General features: G+C 38.2%; 3 protein-coding genes and 1 long non-coding RNA gene across 6 annotated transcripts; 2 read left to right on the top strand and 2 right to left on the bottom strand.

Annotated features, from left to right (window-relative positions):
* The first annotated feature begins 1,393 nt into the window (after positions 1 to 1,393).
* Positions 1,394 to 4,969, top strand: LOC111325320 (uncharacterized). Its single transcript, XM_022929127.2, has one exon. The coding sequence runs from the start codon at positions 1,394 to 1,396 to the stop codon at positions 4,205 to 4,207; it is 2,814 nt and encodes a 937-aa protein (XP_022784862.1). The 3' UTR covers positions 4,208 to 4,969.
* A 1,070-nt stretch (positions 4,970 to 6,039) lies between these two features.
* Positions 6,040 to 12,365, top strand: LOC111325322 (SKA complex subunit 1). Its single transcript, XM_022929131.2, has 7 exons — positions 6,040 to 7,225; positions 7,813 to 7,937; positions 8,164 to 8,261; positions 8,757 to 8,900; positions 9,256 to 9,391; positions 9,894 to 9,927; positions 10,404 to 12,365. Exons 1-7 carry the CDS (start codon positions 7,141 to 7,143, stop codon positions 10,553 to 10,555), a joined length of 774 nt encoding a protein of 257 aa, XP_022784866.1. The 5' UTR covers positions 6,040 to 7,140; the 3' UTR covers positions 10,556 to 12,365.
* Positions 8,126 to 9,884, bottom strand: LOC148733618 (uncharacterized). Its single transcript, XR_016000563.1, has 3 exons — positions 9,605 to 9,884; positions 9,028 to 9,109; positions 8,126 to 8,236 (listed from the first exon to the last, which is right to left on the bottom strand). It is a non-coding gene; the product is annotated as an uncharacterized LOC148733618 (long non-coding RNA).
* LOC111325321 (anoctamin-8) lies at positions 10,639 to 23,292 on the bottom strand. Of its 3 annotated transcripts, none has more exons than XM_022929129.2 (13): positions 23,107 to 23,292; positions 20,494 to 20,541; positions 19,629 to 20,084; positions 18,700 to 18,816; positions 18,161 to 18,450; positions 17,691 to 17,970; positions 16,883 to 16,938; positions 16,704 to 16,778; positions 15,802 to 16,047; positions 15,231 to 15,422; positions 14,890 to 15,021; positions 14,515 to 14,625; positions 10,639 to 14,266 (listed from the first exon to the last, which is right to left on the bottom strand). In XM_022929129.2, exons 1-13 carry the CDS (start codon positions 23,168 to 23,170, stop codon positions 14,204 to 14,206), a joined length of 2,130 nt encoding a protein of 709 aa, XP_022784864.1. In that variant the 5' UTR covers positions 23,171 to 23,292; the 3' UTR covers positions 10,639 to 14,203. The 3 variants fall into 3 exon arrangements, with proteins under 3 accessions (XP_022784864.1, XP_088614632.1, XP_022784865.1); XM_088758506.1 differs by lacking the exon at positions 23,107 to 23,292 and adding an exon at positions 22,384 to 22,465; XM_022929130.2 differs by lacking the exon at positions 23,107 to 23,292 and adding an exon at positions 21,538 to 21,668.
* Between the last annotated feature and the right edge of the window lie 1,256 nt (positions 23,293 to 24,548).

The raw sequence follows: 24,548 nt of genomic DNA on the forward strand, positions 1-24,548 counted from the left end.
TGCGTGGTTCCCTGGGGCGTTTTGTTTTTGACTAAGCACGTATGTGCTAAGACACGTCTAGAAAATACATTTTTGCTGACACTGAAGACCAAAAAAGATATGAAAACAGAAACACAAGGAGCCTACGAGCGGCGCTTCAAAATCACCAGATACTAGAGTTCATGCGACGTAGCAGAGTAGAAGAAATAAATATCTCCCATAGTTTGATTAAAAGTAAACAACGCTTTCGATGTCAACTAATTAACGCACTTAAAGATATTCCAATTTAGTTCTAATGTTCAAAAGAAAGAGGTTTATATTTTTGAATAATTAGAAGCGAACTTCTGTTGAGCAAAATGGATTAACGAACTGACACCAAAATTGTTCTTTGCCGGACCGGCATTGTAAGTAAGTTAAACTCTTAATTAAATCTCTGCAAAAGAAGTCTCTTTCCTTAATCTTCGGGTTTTGTAAACTTTTTATGAGTTCGGGACTTTTGGGACGTCACCTTGATTTGAATATTGTCGTGAGCATTATGATAAATGAACAACATTGTGACCTGATTATCTTGCGGTCAATAAAGTGTCACAAGTATGATGATAAAGTCATTTGAACCGACACGTCTCTAATAGGATGCATCCATCGCTAAATGAAACTAATAATAAGAGGCACTTTGATGCCGAACTGCGACCTTTGTTTCTTTTTTGCTCTTTATAAGTTTATTTCATAAAATTCTTTTTGCGTAATAAGCAGGTAAGACCCCAACAACAGAGGTTTATCTAAAACCGAACAGTTAATTCAACTAACAAAGAGACTCTCTGGACCAATGAAAGTCAACAGGTCTAGTTGGGGTCAGGGCTGAAGACTATATTGCTCAAACATTTGCATTTTCAAAGAATTGATACATACTTTTAAACAATGACTTAGATTTAATTGCTATAAATGACGTGGGTGAACTGAAGTGTTTAAAGGGTAAAACCAATTTTTTGCACCATTTTTGTCATGTCGTGTGCTGAGAACGTCTTCGTCTGATGAAATTGCGTGATGACCATTGATCTTATTTGATCCTCTATATCGCGACAAGTGCGCAGGTTGGTTCTCATTACAATAGTTTTGAAACTTTATACATCAGCCCAGTTGGACGCAAGCACGAGATCCCGATAAATATTGATCGCGTGCGCACCAACTTTTTTTCATTGGATCAAAACAAAAGGTACGTCCTCGATCAAATACGACGTGTTTCTACATTTAGATCTGTTGGTTCGGCTTGAGAATGGCTCGAGAGCTTTATTGACAAACCATTAAGCACATTTTAATCGTAACATCATACCTCCCACAGGTTTGTGTACAGAGTAATGCAAATGCGCCACAGAAATTTGTAAACCCCGTTGTCGTCTAGCTGTTCAAAGACGGAATGGCCTCTTCCTACGGCAGTGCACCTTCTGTAAATATCTCGACTGGAATGAAAGCAAAGCTTCAAAAATGGATGGGAAGGGCCAGTTCAAACGTTCGCGACAAGCGGTCCGCTAATAGCAGAGAAACGTTAACGGAAACCATGGATTACTCGCACCCGCTTGAAATAAATAATGGCGCACTCACTCCTCAACATTCGCGGACACGAAGTGCGCCCATTCCGATGTTAAACGGCGGTAAAACTCTGGTGAAGAAGGTACGTAAGGGCTCCTTGGCTAACTCTCCCACCTACAACAAAAAAGTGAACGGCGACCGTGAGAACGAAAAGATTATTTCGTACCCAAAGAATGGAATTCCAAAGGATTTAAGTCACAGTATGGTGTTGTATGAGTCATCGAGCGATCCCAGCAGTAGCTCACGAAAGCAGAACAACACAGAATTGAGCCTTACAAATCAAACTCACTGTGTTTCTGGAAGCAGGAAAGTTCGAGCGGCTAGCAGAGACGGAAAGAACATGACGAGTACAAACGCTAAAGAAGTGAACAAGTTGCGTGCTCAAACAAAAGGCAACAGACCCGCTCGTGCGGTATCGAAAACATCTGAGGAATACTCTGACGAGAGTGCAAACTCTGACAGCGAGAGACTTTCAACGAATTCTGTTTTTGAAAACAGTCCCAGTGGTGGGTTGGAACAGCTATCGGAACAAATTCAGTCCCGGCTGCAGAAATGGGTCGAGCGGGCATCGTATATAGCCGCTATGCGAGAAAGGAGGGCTAGCGAGGAATCTGCAAGCTCTACCGATGAAAGTCTCAATCCACCGGAGAGTCCCAATTCAAGGACTTCAGCAACAGACGCAAAATCTTGGAAGAACGAGAGTCAGGTGAAGAAGATAAAGGAGCTGGAACTTGCGCTGAAAGAATTGGTGGGAAACATTGGAGTTCGATCGGGCAAGCAGGATGGAACCCAATCGCCCAGCTCTGGACGGGAATCAAGGCATGATTCGCAACGAGAGAACGAGGAACTAATTACAAACGACAGCCAGAATTTATTAAGCACGTTTTCTAAAGATATTGGCAAGTCTGACTTGCATCAGAACAGAGCCAACAGCACAAGTTCCGACCCAGACGCCTGTGTCAACACTGCAGACGAGGTGAAGTCGATGAGTGACAACTCCGAAGGAACAAATGACGTTATACCAGAAAACCCGATGGAAGAAGATGAAGATGAATTCATTTTCATGAAGTCGAGTAAACCAAATCGTGAAATGACTAATAATGGTGGCCCACCACCTACACAAACTCTCCGCCGTAGGAGTGTTGATTTGCAGGAAGTTTTGCTATGTCAAACCCTTATTGAACAATTTCCTAAACAAAATGGCTATGACGGCGCAGTAAAAATAGCCGCAAGCGTCAACAAGAAATTGATCGATGATACCTCGTCAAAAGGCAAAAACTCAGTCGAAAAACATTTTTCCGCAGTTACGAGCACTGAAGACCACTCAAGTAAAACGGAGGTAATTCAAGGACAAAATGGAACTGAGACCTCTAAATCGCTGGAAAGTAGAGCCCGGGAGAGTACAGGAAATAAACCTTTGCGCCCGAATTTGCTAAAACGACACACTGCTCCGGATGAGACCGCTCTAAAAATTGAAAGTGCTCTGAGGGTACGTGAAAGTATGAGACAGTATTTGAATTTCAAAGATGCTGATCTGTCCGCCTTTGCCGTGGAATGCGTAAGACAAGCGAACAAAAAGAAACAAAACGTACGGGAGGAGGAGGCGGAAAAGGAAAACATCAACGATAAAGCACCTCAGCCCACGAGGAAAAAAGCGAACACAACCGAATCTAATGGTTCACCATCCATTCTGTCCTCAGGGACTAAACCTACTGTGGTTATTAGCTCGCAGGACGAAAATAACCAAACCAGCGAGGCTAATTTAACCAAATCTCTCGCTGACTCGCGTGGGTCATCATTTGACGAAGGAAGCGCAAATTCTGAGGCCAGCGATGACGAACACGGCTCGCGTTACCTTTTCGCTCGTACTGCGGAAGAAGCTGAGTGGTTTGCGAAAGAGTTCGCGCTCTCTAAGGAAAATGGAGAAAAGGGAAGCTTAGGGCGCTCGTCGAGTAACCCGCAGCAAGGGGCTTCAAATTCACAGCGTCTTTATAAATTCCCTTCAATGCCAATGTTTTATTTGCCAAAAGGAAACGAAGACGCCAAAAATGGATCACAAAAGAAAAGCGTGAAATCTAATAAGCCGTCAGCTACGCAAAGAAGGTCCATCGCTTCATTTCCTTCGGCTTTCGATTCACTCGATGGTAGAAAAGACCCATTCTATCATGGACTCGACAGGGCTTCAAAGGCGAAACCAAAGTCAAGGAGCAGTTTGAACTTGCATGGCAAGGACCAAAACGCCAATGAAGTCAACAGCACAACGCCACGTGCAAGCAGCAATGTTGAGTTGCCTGATAAACACAAGAACCACGTACCAGAGAAATCTAAAAAGCAAAGAGCTAACAGCAGTGTCCAATTGAGTGGCATGAGCAAAGATACAAACGACAACAAAGCTAGTGGCAGTCTTGAAGTGTCTGATGAAGACAAAAACCCCAATGCAATCAGAAGCACGAAACAAAGAGCATTCAGTAGCATCCAACTGAGTAGCCTTGGCAAAGAATCATACGACAACAAACGCGCAAGGGCTTACACTTCAAGTTCCCGACTACCGATGAGAAAACGTAAAAACAGTGAGCCAACTGGGTTGGCTCTGTATCCTATGAGTAACAGCGTTCGAGTTGACATCGAAGCGCTGATTTAAACTGATTAGACTTAGTTATCCAATTATGTAATATGCAACTACTTTTTTCATCAAAAACACGAGCGAACTAAACGCGAAATTTTTACGAAAGGATGCCTTGCATGATCAAAATTACGAGCGAATAAACGCGAAATTTTTACGAAAGCATGCCTTGCATGAAAAAAATTGCTCTACAGAGTGCTTAATATTTAAGCCTAAATGTAAATGATGAATTGGAAAGTTATGAAGTCTTCATATGGAGTAATGAGATTATAAACTATCTAAATATTCGAACAACTTCATTTTGACATAAGAATGTAGGTTCTGTGGCATCAGTTTACTAGGAAAACACATTACATTTTCGCTTGTCAAAGTATATCATTTAAAACAAATACTATTTCCATATATAAAATAGTTTAGATATATAGATATAGATCGAAAATTTACATTAATCCACTTCATATTTATATTGTATTTTGATATATATCTATATAATTATACATTGTTTATGAATGTCCTTGTTGTAGGGCAAAAAATTTGAACATCTCTTTTTTGCATCAGTTTTGAGTGCTCACTTGGATGAGCGAAAATTTTTACTGTTAGTCGTTTTTCACCAACAAAGCTACTCCAAAAGATTGCCTGTGTTAATTAATTCGTTTTGAAAACCCCCTTGCAATATTGTTACCAGTGCTTATCAGAGGTGTCGTAATATTTTGAACACTTTTAAAGTAGGGGCTTATGAAGGAATAATTTACTTTCAATGAATACCATTTCCGCGATTTATTGACATTGCGTGCCTTTTTTCTTTAAGATTCTTCCGCTAAGTTTGCTTTCAGACATAATTTATCTTCTTTGCATTTTAAGTCCCGAACTTATTTTAGTAAGTAGCGCTTTTCTTCCGGTTTTAGAAGATCAACTCATTTGAAAAAATATAGGATCGCCTTCGCAGCTTTTGTTACCAAGGTAACCTTTAAAAAAAGCAGTAACGCCATAATCGACTTTTCGCTTCCAGCTGATCGCAAACATCGGAAATTTCATCCTTGTTATTAATACAGCCAAAAATAGAAAACAGTGTAGACTTTCTAATACACTTAATTAGACACGTCAAAAAATCTTGAGTGACTTAGCAGCAAGGGGCCAATAATTCTTGACTGATCTAGACAAGGTTCAATTAGCTACAATGATTGTTAGCTCTGCGATCATTCAAGCCAAAACCTTAAATCCTTTACCTCTGACGCCGTGTCAAAAACGATAATAGCTTCCAATAGAGCTGAGGAGGAAATGAACTATTTTAAGAGGGAATGTCGACAGTATTTCCTTCACTGGTTCGAAGATAGCATAGCAACGCTACTTGGCTCGATATTTCCTTGGCGCCTAGAAGTTGGTTATTTTGCCTCAGGCTTAAACACATTTGCTCGTTCTTTAGGTTATTGCAAGTCATATATATTATGTCCTTTTTTTTTTTATCAACAAATCTGAGCCGGTGAGTTAGGAGGGTCTCTCTGTTTATACAACAGCCTTGTCTCCGGCTTATGACTAAAATAAGGATTAAACAAAGTTCCATAAACATTTTTAGGTGGTCAGTTCGGTGTTGCTTCAATCAGGGTCCGCATCAGTTCCACTACAAAAGTGTGAAAACAAAGGTTGTATTGATTTTAGTCGCAACTATTAGATTCACAGATAAAGGTGCTTTGTACAACTTTAACCCCATTTTCTAAAGATGACGGCTCCACATGATGATAGATAAAAAGGTTTTTAGCTGCATCTAACGTTCTAATTTTCCTTCTCTGTCAATGTGTCGTGTTGTTGTCCAAGGGAGTACAATTTTCTCACTGCGTCCATTCTCGACTTGACTTGCTGAGACATAAGGAAAGCGTGCATGATATTAGTAGAAGACAGTGAAGATTAACTTTCTTGGAGGCTTGAAGATACACCTCACTAGTATAACATTTAGTGATTAGCTTCGCAATTTGATTATTCTACAAAGAGCTGAGTGTGGCCATAGAAAGTTCCATCTGTTCTATTTTTACAAACAGGTTCCCAATGACAAGAGAGCCCTTGTCTTGTTTAGAATAGACAATGAAACAAGGCAGCCTTTTGTTTTTGTCTTTGCTTATTTTCATCACAGTGTTCTCAAAACGAAAAGTTATGACCGCTCCCTTGAGAAACCAAGGGATGGTGTTCGAGAATTCGAGTGATCTACGTGAATAACCTTTTCGTAGACAGATGATATATTTCTACCAAAAGTATCTCGAAAGCTAGGTACTTATGAAAGGACAGTTTACATAAAGACAGGTGAAAATCTAATTAGAGAGCACACGCAGACAAACTGTCCTTGTCTCTCTTAGAGGTCATATCAAATGATACCATGAGGTAAAAATGAACTTGACACGATATGAATCCTTGATTGTGACCAAGAAAACAAGAAATGAACGAGATCCATTAAAGATATTGGCTTGATTTGCTAGAACTAAATATTGGATGTACTTAATTCGAATGGGCGAGTACTGGATGATCGAGGCGCAGAAAAAAAGATAGTTGAAAACACTATCTTCGCTTAACCTTCTGACGAATTTATTTTCTAGTAAAGCTTTTGAACTGTTAAAGGCTCAATTCCACTAAGAGACTACGCTTCAGTAAGCAAGTTTTCTTCGAAGTCCTATAGCCTCTCAGAACAGCAAGAGGCTGCAAATTAGCTGGCCAAGAAAATAGCTCGGGGCTGTGTAAGGCAATGATTTTACGTGTGCCTCAATAAATTTATTCAAAAACTGTGGCTGTAAGCGAAAAATAGCCCTGTAGCAGATCAAGTGTGTTTACAAACATTATTGTTGCTCTTTCGTTTGCTATTGTTGCGTGAGCCCGTGCGCGGCCATGGGAATCCATCTGATCAATCTGCGCCTGTAGTATTGTTATGTAAGCGGTCGCATTTTAACAAGATTGGCGCCAAACTTAAAATGGCGGCGACTCTGGAGCAAATGGCGGAAATTTTCTCTGCAAAAATCTCCAGTTTAAAGCGATGCATGGAATTAAGAGGCGCAAGTAAGATCTAAAAAATAGAAGATGAAATTTAAATGTAGTTTTTATTGAAATCCGATGTTAGGCAAAATGTCATATGTAGATTTTACAGTGTAGTTGATCGTTGATTCGCAAGATAAATGATTCTTTGAAAGTACAAATTAATACCGTTCACTCATTGTCAGAATCATTTATCCGAGATCAAAGACCAGTCAACCATTTTTTTTCTTTCATACTGTGCACTGTGCATTTGTATTTGTGTGATGTTGGGTTTGATTTTTCAATCATATGGCAGAGCATTTTGGTTTTTATAAACATCCTAACGCGTTAACTAGTTGTAGTACCCTTACAAAGATACAGCGTCTGGAAAATCCCACTTCCTGTACTTTTTTCACCCGAATCTCTTTCTCAACCACTCGCTATCGAGTAGGTACATTGGTTATCTAATTAACATCTTTAGGGTACGGGGGGTATGTTGTTTTTAAAGTCAGCTTTCAAAAATTGGGAAAGAAGTGGGCCAACTCATTTTATATAGGGCCTGGTACTTGTGCTTCTGCCAGCTTGTCACAAAAAACACTGTTTACAATGTCATTTGCTCCTATTATCATTAGTGAGTTCTGCCAACTGCGATTCTGTGTTGAGGTCTTTGGACAAAGAATTGCTGGAGATAGAGTCTTCTCTAAGTAGCTTTCAAGCACATTTGGAAAAGGAAAAGAAGTTATTAGAGCAAGGAGAGGTATCTCATGTTAATTAGGTAGAGACAAACAATTGAGAAACCCTTTTATCAAGGAGCATGATTATCTCTGGACTTAGTGTGTGCCTAATCTCATTTTGTGCCTTATATCCCCTAGAAGTATTCATTTGATTATTAGATTAAATCATTTCTGAAGTGTGGTTGTTATAATAGTAAGTATAATTCCACCATTCTATTGATACATGTATTTATTTAAATATCATCTAAGGCTATACAAGCTGTTGCAGACAAATATAAAGAAAGGCTAGTACATGTCACATCCAACCTCCCATCACATCTCCCTGGAGTTGAAAAGATATCCAAAAGGTAAAAATTAATAACTGACTCACAAAATGAAAAGTTATATAACTAAGAGCCTCTCTTTATAGTTAAAGGAGTCAGTTATCATGTAAAGCTTCTCATGTGCACTTGCTCTCCTGCATTGAAAGGTTAATTTGCTAAATGTTAATACTCATATTTGTTGCTCCAGAGCAAAAGAAGTCAACAGGGCTTATTATTTATCATTAGAGAATTCATGGTAGAATGCTCTTTTGGGAACTGAAATAGGTTTTTATCGCAGTTGCATTGTACTAGTAACAGTATTCTGATAGCAAAAACTGCACATGAATCATCTACGTCTATACAATGAGTTGAAAAATCTGACGCTTCTTTTTCCCATTTTGTCTCAGTAGTGTCTTGCAAGATAGTTTTGCATTTTATTTGAAGTAGAGCAGCTCTATGTTGACACTAAACTAAAGATAAAAAGCTAAAATGCATATATTCAGCAGAATTTCATTTTTTGTCTTAACTCTGATCACTTAGAGGAGTTTTAAAAGAGGATGTTGTGACAGAGAGTGTAAAAAAGCCCAGAAAGACCCGCAGAGCTAAAGGTTTGTCTAGTGAGGATGGATGCGAGTTTCCAAAGTTAGCATATCTCACAGTTGAAGAGTTTGACGAAATACCAAAGTAAGAGAACAGTAGATTAAACTACATTGTGATGTAGACTTCTAAAGTCAAATTAAGATTCTAGACCTCTTGCAATTCCCTGTATTTAGATTTATCTAATCAAGAAGAGAAGATACTTGATACATACTCCTTCCTAACTTGGGATACTTCTGTTTGTATCTGTGTGGCTCAAAGTAATGACATATGGCAGCTTTTTTTTATAAATATATCTGTTGAAATAGTTATGTAGCAGATTTGATTTGTTTTGTTCTAAACTCATCATCTTTGTTGCTATTGTTGTTATTTTAATTTGCATTGTTGTTGTGTTGTTCTCATAAACACTTTTAAATAATCTACACTTACTCACTACCCTCAGGTACATTAAGGGACGTACTTCTTATGACCAAGTCAATAATGCCATTGACGAAATTTATAAAGTTATCACAGCAAAGTACAAGATTCTACGTCTTCCTCGCTCAGCAATGGGAGAGCCAGTTATGAAAAAATACAAGGTAGATCAGGGCTGTATGTTGTTCAGCAGAGCCCAATAGCAATAGGCAACTAACTTCTGACTTTGGTTGACTTGCATTACATTGCTATAATTATAAATTTAAAGGTGTTTGAAAACCCAGACACCCCAGATATGCAACATTAGAGCTGTAAGGCACCCTTAACTTTAATTGCTTTCCTTGTCATGAACTGAAAACATGTTAATCTGAACTTACTTGGTTTTTTCTCAGTCTTATTATGTCACTGCATTCTCTTGAGATTCATTAGTTGCTTAACAGTTATGGTGATGTTTGAAACCTGCTGGCAGATTACTCATTTGTTGTGAAGGATATGCTTGCTTCCTGAATTTGTTTGGAAGGACTGTTTTAACTACAAATATGATATCTTAAAGTCTCAGCGGAAATGCTTGGTTTCCCTGCACATCTTGAGTATTTCCTGTTTTCAGTAATACAATTAACACCTCTTTTATAAATTACTGACATGCATTTCTTTTGTTTATCTAAGGCTTTTAAAGAGGCCGAGATACCAGACACAGAGGGTAAGTGACCTTAACTGGCCTTAAGATACATGTGAACATGAACAATCTGTGCCCTTAGCAGAAACAAAACTGTTGCTCTCATTGTCTTTAATACATATCAGATAAAATATACAGTTATGTCTTTAGTTATGATTTTTAAATAAAATAAGTTCTGTGCTGAAATATACATGTATAAAAAACTTGCTGCATGTTTATGAATAGATTAATCTACTTACAAAGGAATTTTTAAATCTTTCAGTGTTATAATATTGGGTCTGAAAGTTGTCTTTTGGCAAAGATTGTGACCAGTTTGTTGAGGAAGTCAGTCAGAGTAATTTACAACTGAGTGCCATAAGCAATCCAGGAACATATCTATTCTGCTTTGTTATGCTCTTTGATTGGTTTACAAAGACGAGACTCTTTCAACCAATTTGTCTCTCCTTTTCCATTCCATAATGACCCTCAATTACAGCTGCTTTGGTTTCGTTCCTCTACAGGGGAGTATTTTTTTATTGATGATGATCTCAAGACATACTCACAACTCAAGCTGGACTCCACAGGAAGGGCAATACTTACCATGTTAAGACACTGTGGCCGGCTCAGGGAAGTACGAGGAAAAAAACTGCTCAGATATGTTCTGAGACTGTAAATCTGCTCACCCTAAGCAATCAAAAGCATTTTACACCCCAGCTTGATTAGTTATGGCATTGTATGAGGCAAAGATGTGTCAACTTTTTTCAGTTAAACTATAAAGTTTACTTTATTCCCTTTACAGTGCATATCATATCTATTTAGTTGTTCTCTAGCACTTACATATAGAACTAAATTATCTGCAAAGGTATGTAATAATTACATACAAATAATTTCAGTTCTCTAGATAATGAAGCCATCTTTGCTACTTTAAATGAAAGTGCACAGAAACTCTTTTTTGAAAAATATTGAAAAAAATTGTCAAGACTGAAGACGATTTTTATGGTAGCCGACCCAAGAAGGGTTTTACAATCCACTGTTGAATTAAGGGTAGATGACAAAAATCAAAAAGAAAAAAACCTGGTGGAAACTAGAAATTTTAAAACCTGATACCTGGGCATGTTTATCTACTTTGTTTTAATTGGTTTACAAACTTCACAATGCCAGGGCCCAGTTGTATTAAGGGTGGTTAACGCAATCCAGCAGATAAATCGCTATTCAGCAGATAAGTAAAAGCAAAACGTGCTGCGCTATCCATCGGATAGAGGTTTATTCAGTGTACAGCGTTATCCATCCTTCGAACAACCGGGGGCCAGATGTGTAATAGTTGCAGCTACATGTAAAGAGTAGATATTTCACATGATTGATCTAACTCCAAAGTCGCCCACAAAATCGACTCTTTCCTACATTAGTGACCTTATTTCTTCGACCACTCTTAATTACAAGTTGTTTAAGAATTCTATCTATTATTGCTTTCATTTTTAAAAGACTAGTTCAGTTTTTCTCATTTTTTCTATATCGTTTGTTCCTGTTTTAGTCTGAGTAATGTTCTTTGTCCTTTTTAGCTTTGTGATCCATCTGAAGCTAAAATGTTGTCTTTATCTTTTGCTAGATAATTGTCCCTCAGTCTGCATTTTCTTGCATCCTGTGTCAGTGTAATTACTGGTTACTGGTGATGTATTTGTCATGAATACTAACTTATAACTAGTGGTTTGCCAACTTGTCATTTTCGTATTTTGTTGTGTCACGTCAATAGCGTCGGTATGGAATATAATGGAACTCTGCTTCTCTGTAGTTAAGATTCTTCGGGTTACCTGTTCACCAAATAGTGTTCGTTTTTTGTCGCAGGTCCTGTGTAAATATTGCGATGATACTATGTTTAACTGTTTTCTTGGTATTACTTTTACATTACTTTGAGAACAAAAGTTTGAAATGATAAGTACCAAAGATCTGCTGTTACATATTTCATGTTAATATGTCAGTCAAATATAATACAAAGACGGTATGGTACTTTGTTTGAATTAAGGAGATTTGCGTTTTTCTCGGTCACCCATTTATGAGCCGTCATCGAAATTAACTTGAAACAACCACGTCGCCTGAATGTGTTGAATAAGACAGGCAAGGATCAAACTAGCTTACCAATAAAATCAAGTTAATGTTAGTACAAAGAATGGCAAAGGTGGAATATGGAGTGGAGCACTACGCAGAAACAAAAGTCACTCAGACTAGCAAAAAATTATTAAAATTAACTCGTTCAGTACAAGGGTTAGTTTTTTAAGTTGTAAATCTACGTTCTTATTGAGCTTTCGTCTTCCTCTGTTACTGAGTATCCTAACTTTTTACTAAGCCAACCTTTTCTTTTGTTATAGATTCGATAACTAAATCTTAATTGAGTTCAATTTTTTCAGTAGCCCTGTTGCGTCATTCGCTAGTAGAAATATGTAAGAAAATTAGGAGTATAATGGCAAGTAAAAACATATTTTGATATATGCAGTCTCTATACCTTGTTGTTAGATTCTTGTCTTAGTTAAATGCATACATTTAAAGTTAGCCACAATGTGGTAAGCAGTTTTTGCATTTTTGTCGTTTTAAGTGAAGGCCGCCGATGTTCACTGAATTAGTTCCATGTTTTCCCTTTAAGCTATTTAGTTCAAATGACGTAGCTAGCGTTTTGTTTTCTGTTCTAATTATTTCCTAGATCTTGATTAGTACCGCGTTAGCTCGTTGCAGGAAGTACACACTTTAACGCTTCAACTTGGTCAGGGTTTCAAGTTAAAAAGGTTACACGCAGTTATAACTGCAGCTAACGCTGGCTGCTGTTATTTCGTATTTAACCTGTGTGACAACTGTGTCTCTGTGTCTGTTTTTCTGTCCGTGCGTCTGTCTCTCTGTCTGTCTGTCTGTCTGTCTGTCTGTCTGTCTGTCTGTCTGATCATGACTGTCCTTTTGTCTGGTTAAAGTCAATCGCCAAACCTCGGCGTATATTTCAGCGCTAGCATAACTTTTTGTAAGACCGGCTGATCCTGTATGAAACAGCCGAGTGTGACGGTCAGAGAAGAATTAAAACGTCCAAATAGTTTCTTAGTTAAGTACGTGAGTTTGCGTGTAGTTGGTTTTAAAAGGGTTTTCCGCTGGTGTCTGTTTATCCTACAGTAATTTGCGCCTGTGATTACTTTTTAACATTTTAAGATTAGTCGTGTCATTGGTTAACTTGTTGTCCCTCCATTAGCTGTGGTATTGAAAAGTGAGGTAGGATGGAAAGTCAGTTTGAAAATATGAAAGAAAAACTTGTTGGTTGTCGTCGTTATCGTTATCATTGACGTCTTTATCCTAATTACTATTATAAGTATTACTATTATAATTATTATTATTATTATTACTGTTATTATCGTTAACATGAATTTTATCATTACTATAATTACTTGTATTAGTTTCTATACATGGAATTGCTGATTCCTAGCTTGACTGCAGCGTTTAACACGAATCAGTGTTCAGCAGTGCATTAATTTTGAACCCGTGATGAATTATTGTAGTCAGAGACGCCCCTTCCCGATTGTTTTTTTTTTTTTTGTCTGTTAAGGTAGGGGCGGCTGTACACAGGTTGTGTTCCGTGTATGCTATTTTTCCCTTTAATTGTCAGCAATTTTTAAAACGCTTTAGTTTTTGCTACACAAGTCATCATTTAGTTTTAATGGAAGTTAAATTAACGTCAACAGTTTACTTTTCAATTATGTTTACCTTATGTTAAAATTGTCGTATGTTAACAAAGAGAAGGGGAGATACACCCAATGCGGCTAAAGTTTAGTGTCGAGTTAGCATTAGGGGTTTTTCTTCAGAACACACTCAGTTCCCATATTTATATGGTGCGTTAGGAAGCGTGTTAGTATGGTTGGAAGTTTTATTTTGAATCTAGTAGTCACTACTTCATGTTGTCATATTATTAATTGAGTCTTTGTTAACCAGTTAGTCAATTGCTAGTTAACCAGTTGAATAATTTATTTGAGAATTTTCCATTAGCTAAAGATGTTTCCAAGTCATTTCGTCACTTGTCATCAGTGAAGTTCATGACGTCTAATTTCTTATAACTATCAAAAGGCTTATTGGACCATTAGAAACACACAAACCCTTACCCCATTTAACCCGTTTGTTGACAGTTACTCAATCTTCCTTTTTTACCGGTAAGATTTTTTGGAACAAAAGAATTATAAAACAAATGTCAATCCTAATAAATAAAACAAGCCCTTAAAACGCTGCAACTCGTTTGAAGTCATGACTACACGTGAAGAGGTGTCCCTTGAACCTGCCTTTGACTTATCCAGTGGTCCTACTACACAGGGGTGTGAGCTTTTGCCTGTGGATCTTTTGGACTTTTGGGTGTGCTGGGAGCACTCTGAAACGTAACATACAAGTAGAATTTTTGAAAAGGAGATTCCAAACTCAAACCATGAGAGTAAATATGTTGTATATCTGTGAAGTGATGCTTTCGCAACCTAAACTGTTCTCTGACATAGCGAATTCTAGTGAGCCACATATCAATTCGACTTCTTAGTTCTTTGTAACCTTGAAGTTTTGGAAAACGGTAATTGAATGAATATTCTAATAGCTACATCGATCGTTGCGCAAGCGTGCATTTTGTACCTTCAGAGCCTCTCTTCGCTGGAATTCCATCTTGGCTATTTCATTTTCCACCCATTCTGGAATGTCGGGGATGGCGTAGGCGACCGCAAACTTGATTCCAAGAACAAGATGCTGCAATAAAATAAGTGCAATTTCTTTTTCTTTTTTTTTTTAAATTCATGAAGTTCCACCATCACATTGTAAGGCCCTATGACGGATAGGAGAAGGAAAGCTGATAGCAGAGGGGGCGTGGGGAGAGATGGGAAAGTTACATGAAGGAATAAAATGGTCTCTACTGGCTACTAAAAGGCAGTGGAGAAGAGAGAATCATGGGAAAGGAAGGAAATTAAAAGGTAAAGGGAGATATGGGGAAAAGAGCTCAAACCCCGAGCTGACCTCAAGGACAACGATGAGAATGATCCTGTCAGTTACTGTCATGTTGGGGAACATCCGCTGAACTGAGCCGCCCATGCCAAGTAAAGCCAGGTTCACCATTACTGCCACTACTCCCATGACTTCCATTGCATCCTATGAGAGAAAGACACCAAAGGGTTTATGAGGGAGAAGTTTGATGTATGTGGAATCGTGCAAGAAAAATGCTCTGACTCATGATACTTTTTCGGACAAAAATCAATTTACTCATTTAACATTTTAATTTGAACATGGAAGTGAGAAATTGCGAAAAATGTAATGAAGTCATATTGAGGAAGCTTGATTAAAATGAGCGAAAAAGTTACCTGCCATGTGCCAATGTTTTCTACTCGCTCTCCGAAAGGTCGACGCAGATTGGTACACAGTTTAAAAGCATCGCTCCTGATTTCTATGATGTTGTTAAGAAGAGCGCACAAGGCAGCGAGAGGAAAAGCAGAAGAGAACAGAACCACATAACCAAACTGTATGAACATTTCCAGGTAGTCCTCGAACGTGTCCTAAGAGAAGCAAAGTGCGAAACATTTAAGATGTCACAATGAATAACAAACATGACTATCTAATCCGGAAGGAAAAGAAATCCATGAACAGATGTACAAAAGGGACATTCTTTGGGCGCAGAATTAGGAATGTTAAAGTATTCTTCGGAGGAGAAGTACACCATAACCTGGTAACGAAAGATGAAACGTATCCTTACCCCCCTTTTACTCGACATTATGCAGTTTTTTTTTGTTTTTTTTTTTAATATTTGGACCCCAATCCCCGGATCATAACTTCAATGAAGTTGAAGTAAATGACATAAAAAACAAACTTTGACGAGTATATAGAGTTATAAAGCGTCAGCCACACGGAGAACCTGCTCGTTTAAACTCTTGTTACCTCATATTCTGCCATGGTGCTCTCAATTTCAGCCTGGTTCATCAGTGGCGAGTCCAATTCCTTGGGTTTATCTGACTTCTTGTCAGCTGCCCCCTTATCTTTACCTTCCTTTTCGTCTAGCTCTTTTTTCGCCTTAGCTTCTTCCTTCTTTAGTTTCCACTCCTTCACCTTTTGCTTCACAAATGGAACCAGCGCTTCCTTGACGTTTCCAACCACTTGTTTAGTGATGAGCAGTGCGGCGAGTTGCTGGAATTGATAAAAAAAAAAATTGTTGGTTTAACGCTTTCTAGGAACTAAGATATACCTCGGCACGATCCTCGAATATTTTAAAGCAAATGAGCTTTCATCATAAACATTCTAAATCACGTAGAGTATTATGGAGATATAGTCCACGTTTTAGTGGTTAAGGCACTTCGCTAATTGTAAGCTAAACTTGGAGCATGTCTTTCTCAATTTGACTCTCACTTTTGGGAGCAAACATCTGTTGTCTCGAGCTTTCCATATCGACTTTGGGGGATATAAAGGGATGAATGAAAACAGTGGGCCTAAATTTGGTAGAAATCTGCTTTTCTGCAGAACCAGGGCTTATCATGTTGTAAAAAAGACCTTATCTACTGTTATAATTTGAAAATATCAACAAAGTTGAAATGGTAAATTGGCAACCATTACGGTTATAAAAGCTGACGTTTCGAGCGTTTGCCCTTCCGACGAAGGGCTAACGCTAGAAACGTCAGCTTTTATAACAGTAACGGTGGCCAATTTACCATTTCAACTTTGTTGATATATTCAAATTATTTCGTTACCCCCACCGACGCAGCGCCAAACAGTTTCTTTAGAAACTATCAGCCCTTATCTACTGTTCTTTGTTGAATACGTTTTTATAGATTGTAATATTTGCTTACAGTTTTAAGCCTGTCCATGTCTCGGAGGTAGAAGGCAATGTAGAACAGTGCCAAGAAGGCGTTGAAGAACTGGAACTGCAAGAAAAGAATGAGTGAAAAAAGAAAATTAATATTGCATCTAATGCCTCAGCTATAGCTCAGTTTCGGGGAAGTTATATACATAAAAAAAATTCACTTACCGAAACAAGCTTGATAATCAAGTGGTTTTCATATGTCTCCTGTAATCGATAGTTCTCTGTGAATAGAACATGAGCCTTCCAATCAAGAATAATTATATTTAACGTGTATTTAATAACACTCACAGCTAGTTTCGTATTTTCTTTTTATCTAAAAAAAGGAATCAGTCATTCACTCGGCATTAGGTTAATTTCATTAGTATCGTTGTACACCATCGAATAAACTCGTTTTCCTTCTATTCTGAGGTGTAAATTTTATTTCAAGGTTAAGTAGTCTATAAAAAAGATATTAAGAGATTTGCCTCCGTCACTGAAAACCAATTAGATATAAAGGCAAGCGGGAATTGGTTCTTTTTTAAGTTGCTTTCCAAGTGTTATATAGTTTTTTTATTCCCTGCTTAGACTTTGACAATGCTGTGGATCCCTTTCTTATGTTATGGGGCCGGTTACAGTCCAAACTTTTAGTCAGTAGTAACTCGTTAACGCTCAAAAATTAGCCAACTGACAGCATAATTGCCGAGATCTAACGTCTGAGATGCTAACATTTAGCGTTTAACGGAGAAAAAAAAGTAAACCTGAAACAAAACTTGATCGCAAAATTTACATCTCTGCTGAAAACGCGCAGTAAATTGAAAATTTTTGAAGTTCACTCAGTCCTGTTAAACAAATGTCCAATTATTTAGTGAAGTGAGGTAAAAAAGAGCAGTAGGCTCGTCCCAGATTCGGAGTTTTTATAACGTTTTGAAAAAAAATCATTGACTTTGACTGGCGTGGAAAGATCCAGAAGGCCGTAGCTGATACCTTAACTTACCTTTATCGTTCAAATGATAAGCCACTTTCTTATAATTGTCGTCCAACATGCCAATGCAGACCGCCAGGGCGATTTTTGGAGCAAACTTCAGTGGCTTTGGAGGATTCTCCATACCGTCCACCCACCTCTGAAACTCAAAACATAGCAGCATGGTGACCAGTACCACGCCCAGAGAGGTGAGAATGATTGGCAGTGATACGCAGTAGCGGAAGATGTTTCTTTTCCAGGAAGGGTAATGTGCTTCTATGCGTCCAGTTATTTCGCTAGGCTGATAATCTCCCTGTGGGGAAGAGGCAAGACATTTACGTTAAGAATAAACAATTTATTAGTAACTGCAAAGAGCGGAATATTGTATGAGGAGGGAATGTCGTGTAACAAAACAATTATGGAGTACTTGATCTTTCGTCTCAAACGCTTTCAAATTTAATTAGGCAGTTAATTCACAGACAATTTTCTATACTCCCTCTCACCCTAAAAAGTGGTCTTGGCTCTTTTAGAGCATCCGATGGCATGTCCATTGTACCCCACTTGTACGCAAGCTCAGCACTCTTTCGTTTCCAGGCTTCTAGGAAGAGCGTAGCCCACACGATGTTGAAGATATTGAAAAAGAGGATGCACCAGTCTCGTGTTACCTCGCCCCTGTTGGACAGGATAAATGTTATAATACCGAGTACTGTGGGTGCTATCAGCCACTTTGTATACATTCCCAGCCAGGCGAAGTACATGGCGATTTTGACACCAAAATACTCGCAGATATCGTCTGAAAATTAAGAAAAACACAATTGTTGTGCACTTAACATCAAAAGTGCCAATTACATAACGGCTACAGAAATAGCACGCCCTAAGCTTTAACCTTATAACACCATGTGAATCAGGATAGGAAAAAATTTTCAAGACAACTGATTAAAAAATTATCTTTGAGTTCGATATGTGTTCATTCTGAAAAAAAAAAAAAAAAAAAAAAAAAAAAAAACCAAGGAAAACAGCTGGTCAATTTTAAATCACTCACCTAAAGGTTGCTTCTTGAAGAATGCAGAGACCCAGGACTTCTTAAGTTTGGCTAGATCATCTGAATTATGAAGAGGAAACATCTTCTCCACTACGCCCTCCGCCAGCAGCTTTGGTACTGTTTTTCAAAAAAAGAAGTATATTGAATGAATAAAAGTTTAGCGGGCACTGAACATCTATTAGATTACATGAGAACAGGCTATATACGAATATCTGAAAAATTGTCCCATTGTTGTTTGGCCAATGAATAATCTCACTGGTAGAAATAATCGATATGAAATCGAAATTACGTTTGCAAGAAATCAATGTGCCGTGGTGCAGAATACTAAAAAAAGGAACAATTCAAGTTGCATTCATCATCGATATCATTGAAGTTTCTTTAAAGCAGTTGCACAGGGACCAGTCATTATTTCATGCATCGCCTGGTCTTCAAGGGAAACGAAGGGGAAATAGTTCGTCACCGACAGATTATGAAAGGGGAGGCATTAATTCAATCATTAAAGGTACAAGCTAATGAAGGGGACATCTTAGGAATATTAAAGAAACTTATGAGAGGATCGAGTAAATTTTATCGTGACACAGCCACGGGCGATAATGAACGGTCCCTAACGCTCGTACTGACAGAATATTATAGATCTGAAACATGAGGTATGACAATTATAACCTTGCTATTAAAGCCATTTTCTTTAAAGAGGAGATCAGTTAAGAGATTTCATTTTCCATGGCATGACCGGAGTCGCGACTGATTTAATTCAGAATCTAATAGGTTTAGAATTGTGAACCAATCGCAGGGTAAGGTAAGGCAAACCCAAAGCATTCCTCACTTTCGACATCTATTTGAAAACTGCTCTGAAAGGTGCTAATGAACTGCCTTTGATAATTTCTTCCCTCCAGAGTTTAATTTTTTTTTTAGAAAACACATTGTCTTACCGATCTGCTGTCCCTCCACAAACTTGATCTTTCCCAGCTCGTCACCCTCCACGGCTCTCAGGTCGTTTACCATTTCCAAAATCATACTCTGTTTCTCTCCAGATTTGAAGAAGACCGTGGGATCATCTGAATTCTCAAAACTATCTCGTTCGTCGTACTTAAAATCCGTAATTCCACCTGTGCGTAGCTTTTTCTTTAATCCCAGTTCCTCGGCTTTTTGCAGGAAGACTTCAAAAGTTGAAGTTAGATAGAAACCGTAGACTGGTGAGTGAGCCATTTGACGCACATGAACGTCGATATCTGGCACTCTGGCTCGCAGTCTCGATAGCAACCACATTACCGTGTAGTCCTCTGTCCCTTTGGGAAATGTGATGAGTACGTCGCATGTTTTGGATGGAGTAGAGTGCTCCCATAGTTTAGAGGACAAGACAAACTTTCCAGCCTTTTGAAAACTCCCTATCAAAGTCAAATTTATGTCATTAAAATTTGTGATGAGATTCTGCTCTAGAAATGAAAAACCCACCAAAATTTCCCTTCCTCTTAAAATGCAGCTTCGAATTCATTTGGAGGTGGCTGCCAACTACTATCTGGAAGGTAAAGATTCGTATCGCATTTCACCCTAAATTCATTGAGGCTTTTTTTCTGCCGATGCAAGGATCATTTCCCCGCTTGAAGAAAGAAGAATCGATTTTGTGTTTGGCTTGCCAGAGTCAAAACTCTTTGAATTGTTTTTCTTCCGTTAGCCGGACGATAAGAAAAACTCTTGTGACTTTGCCAAAGAACGTGATTTACTCAGTGTAATCAACATTTTGTTTCATCAATTGATGTTTATTTTGTAAGCGATAAAAAAAGGAATTTACAGTACCTTCTTCGCCCTTGCCACCACTAAACACATCTTTAGCAGCCGACTTTGCTGCAAATCAAACACAAACAAACGATTAACATATTAGTGAGCATACATAAAAATGACGAGAAAAGGGAATCTTCATGGAACCATAATGAAATAGATGAATACAAGACATCGAGGAATGAAAGAAGACAGCAGCTGATTGGTCTCTGATTCAAAAATTATGCTGAGAAATTTATTAGCAGATGCAATTGGCGCGAAAACATTTTGCAAGGTGTAACAAAATACTGTTATTGTTAAAATAACCCCCCAGATAATCCTTGTATAAGCCACGCCCTTTGTTTTGTCCTTGACACGTAAAAAAGTTAAAAATTCTCGAGTTTGTTTGATTCAGGGAATTCTGGCGTTTTACTTTTTTTTTGTTTATTTCAAAGAAGGTTACACTCGGCATGCATGTAGTAAACTGTGCATGTGACTATGATTGTTTTGAAATTTCATTTTGAAAACAACTATTGTATGGTATAAATTTAAAACCCAGCTATCATGCTAGCATGGAGTTGAGCTCTGCATAATTTAGGTTCATTGTCCGGCAAAACTGGCTCTGTAATAATGAATGACCTCTCTAACTACTGTGCTAAATCTGAGGAGAATACTTAGTGGAATTATGAAATCATTTTTCTATTAGTGCTTTTTGAGAGAAACATAAAAATTTAACGTACGTTAAATGTTTTCCCTTCATGCTTCTAATAAAAAAATTTGGTTGCTAATGAGCGAGATTAGAGAATTTTCATAAAGAACTGCAATTTTTCCGCATAGTGTTTGAGCAGCTATGCAGGAATTGTCACGAGAATCCTCTCTGCAAAACTCGTTTCACTTCTTGATGAATATAAAAAGCGCTTACATAAGAAATGAATAAGGGCTTTTTGGCTGCCACATCCTAGCAGCTATGAAGCCTTATAAAAAGATACCTCAGTTGTAAGCAACCATTTTCGTAGGTATGTGCTAACAAAATGCGTCGCCGAATTATCAGCCAACTGAATACTTCTTTGAACATAGTGTTACCTTCCTTGCCGCTTGTTTTTCTATCCGGTATAGGCATTGCAGAGGGATCATATAAGTTGGAAACGCTAAAGTGCGCTTCTCCCAAATTCCGCCAATTTTTGCCTCGAATATGAAACTGAACAACAAACCTTTCTTGTAACTGTTTTATTTACATCTTGAAAAAGACGCTCTTATTCGCGCACTCTGATTGGCTAGTCGCCTGTCTATCATTGGCTTAATCATTAGATGCAGCAGGTTTCTTGACCAAAATGACGGGTGGCTGTTTGGAGCGGGAGCAGATTTATACTTGCATTACAAAGTGGTTGTCAAATATCTTTGAGCCGAGCGGGCATTTTATTTTATGCAGTTTTTTATCCATTTCATTTCATCAAAGCAATAATATCCGCAGGCCTACCATATGAATATTTTGTAAAATTCTATTTCTTTTCGTTTTATATTCATGGCTTAACTGTGGTACAAGTGAAGTCGTTGGCAAGTTATGGATAGATGCCTCTTTTAAGTAGTAAACAAACCAGACGAGAGTACATGCACTTCGCGAGTGTGATTAAATAGCTCAGCAACTTAAAACTGAACCTGCAACAAATTTTCTATCTTCTGATGAAAGGACTTCCGGTGTATCAAAACTGCCATAGCTGGAGTAATAAATCTTCACGAAAAAAAAAATGACGACAAAATTATTCTAAGAAGATTTTTCAACAGGCATAAGCTTCGCAGCCATTCACAGCCATGAAAGAGGAAGACAGTGATTAATGAAAAAAACAAACAGCTAGATAAAGATATCAGAATGAAACACCTTTCCCTGCCTCAGTTTGGGAAAAAGCATGCGAAAAGTAAAGTAGATGGTACCTTTTTAAATTAAGCTTTATATCAGTCAGCGTAAAAATGTCGTAGAGTCGTTTTGACGGGCAAAAAGTTTCTGTCGTTGTTTGTCAGCCAGGGTGATAGACAGCTATTACTCGGACCTGTGTGATGATTAATTCATGCGTAATTCGATTTTAAGCATTTTAGCATGGAAACCGCATCAGAAGGAAACATTTCGCATACCAATTCTACTTGTCAATAGATTATGCAAATCTCCACCTGATTTTGAAAAACGGTCATCAAGAACCGATTAGAGAACACTTTAAAATTACTGGCTCGGCTAAAATTTGACTTTCAATAATGTTGAATTAAAGTGCTGTCGAAAATATCATTCCAGAACAAGAAAAGAGCAGAGTCTAAGATAAAATGGAGGAAAATGATTAATCTCTTTTGCCTCTCTTAAAGTTACATATAGAACTGTTTTCAATTTGAAGTATTTGTAAAAAATAAAAGCAGAGGTTTGAACAATCGAGCTTAAATCAAACAAACAAAACATTTAAATCGCTATGCAAATTATGCGGCCACAAACCGACAGAGTGATGTGATTCGAGATCGCGAGCACGGAAAAATTCTTACTGTGTACAATATCGGTTATGATAGTTTTCGAGGCATCGTCGCTTTTGACTTGATCGTGGGACCTTGGGGGCGGTCGCAGGCAAATGATAGACCGTGCGCATCGAAATGTGATATTTTGCAGAAGTCACTTACCCCAGGTCCACGCTTTCCACGGTTTCTCCTTGCTGGAATCCCACACGATCTTTATGATGCTCATTTATAATAATAATTATAATAATCTTCCTGTGGCAGACTGTGTCATAGTCCATCGAAAGGTAGTGTAGAATCATAGGTGCTTCTCTCATTGCGATCGCAAACCAACTGAGTGAGAATGATTTTATAATTCATCACGAACTAGTCACTGAGGCGACGCACATTGTAGTAAAATATGCCATAGCAATTGTCATAATTTTTTTTACTTTACACTTTCGACTCGTTTGGTAAGCCCAGAAATTTTTTTTTTTTTTTTTTTTTTTTTTTTCAGGCGCCCCCGGCCACGGACCCTTTAGTGCAATGGTCAGTGCTGCAACGGCCGGACGACATATATACTTAACGGAACCGGAGTGCAATGCGGTGCATACCATAATCACTTTCGTTTTCATGACGTAACCGGAAGTTCGTTCAAATGTTTGTAAATTTTTTTTACTAGAACCATTGTGGATAAGAACCAATGGACTTCCCAACTGAACAGGGAAGCTGAAGTAAAAAATCTTAAATCTCCCTTAAACTGCTTTGGGAACATTTACTAGCACCAACCCTAATTTCCTTTCTTTGGTGATTCGTCAATGTCTTTTGGCATGGTGTTAATTCACAAGAAACAAACGTCCAGATCAGTTTGATAAGAATACAAATTGAAGGAGTGGGCGATCTCTGACCACCCCCTCTCCAACATCTCCACATGTGCAATGAGAGGGAGGGGGAAGGGGGTCTAAAAAACGAGAGACGGGCGTCATGTGTGTAAAAGGATATGCAGCTTTTTGGTAATTTTATTTAGTTATCTCAGATCAAGGAAAATAAACTTTGTGTCCCGAACATGTGCTTAGTCTCATCACTGCGCATGCGCTAGACCATTGCGTAAGCTTAGCTAATGTAACAATGTGGATTGATGGCCCCAGATAGGATCTGACACTTAAATCTTCATACCATAATGAAAACCACAGGGCTCAACATGGGGTGGAACTGCTTGACACGTGATGTACTGACGTAACATTCCTTCTCGGAAGGTCGTTGAAGACGTCAGATCCAAGACAACTAGCGTTCTCACACCTTTTAGGAAATAGCTTTATTGTGACAAATGAATTCCGAGAAAAGAAAAACGCTTTAAAAAAACCATTTAATTTCTGTCTGGAAACAATGAAAAAAAAAAAAAGGTATGGTGAGAAGCTCTACACCCTTCACCTGTGGCCATCTCGTGATTATCAGCTGAACTTTTATTGACAGGCAAGACCGTGTGAAGTAAAACAGAAATTATTATACATTCTCTTACGTCATACCTAGAGGCGATAGATTTTAGACATGTAGCAGTGACGTCATACCTTCAGAGAAGAGTTTTATGCACTCTTGTCTTTACAAGTGCAGCTCAGGAATATGCATAA

The sequence above is a fragment of the Stylophora pistillata genome, chromosome 4 (assembly GCF_964205215.1).
Source record: "Stylophora pistillata chromosome 4, jaStyPist1.2, whole genome shotgun sequence".
Classification (NCBI taxonomy): domain Eukaryota; kingdom Metazoa; phylum Cnidaria; class Anthozoa; order Scleractinia; family Pocilloporidae; genus Stylophora; species Stylophora pistillata.

Bases quoted from the DNA above. Each gene is read 5' to 3' on its own strand.
- LOC111325322 (XM_022929131.2), top strand. From the start codon at position 7,141: ATGGCGGCGACTCTGGAGCAAATGGCGGAAATTTTCTCTGCAAAAATC. The intron at 8,901-9,255 runs GTAAGAGAACAG...CACTACCCTCAG, and splicing joins GAGTTTGACGAAATACCAAA to GTACATTAAGGGACGTACTT. The intron at 9,928-10,403 runs GTAAGTGACCTT...GTTCCTCTACAG, and splicing joins CGAGATACCAGACACAGAGG to GGGAGTATTTTTTTATTGAT.
- LOC111325321 (XM_022929129.2), bottom strand. From the start codon at position 23,170: ATGAGCATCATAAAGATCGTGTGGGATTCCAGCAAGGAGAAACCGTGG. The intron at 18,451-18,699 runs GTGAGTGATTTA...CTTAATTTTCAG, and splicing joins CTTCAAGAAGCAACCTTTAG to ACGATATCTGCGAGTATTTT. The intron at 16,939-17,690 runs GTAAGTTAAGGT...TTCTATTCACAG, and splicing joins TTATCATTTGAACGATAAAG to AGAACTATCGATTACAGGAG.
- LOC111325320 (XM_022929127.2), top strand. From the start codon at position 1,394: ATGGCCTCTTCCTACGGCAGTGCACCTTCTGTAAATATCTCGACTGGA.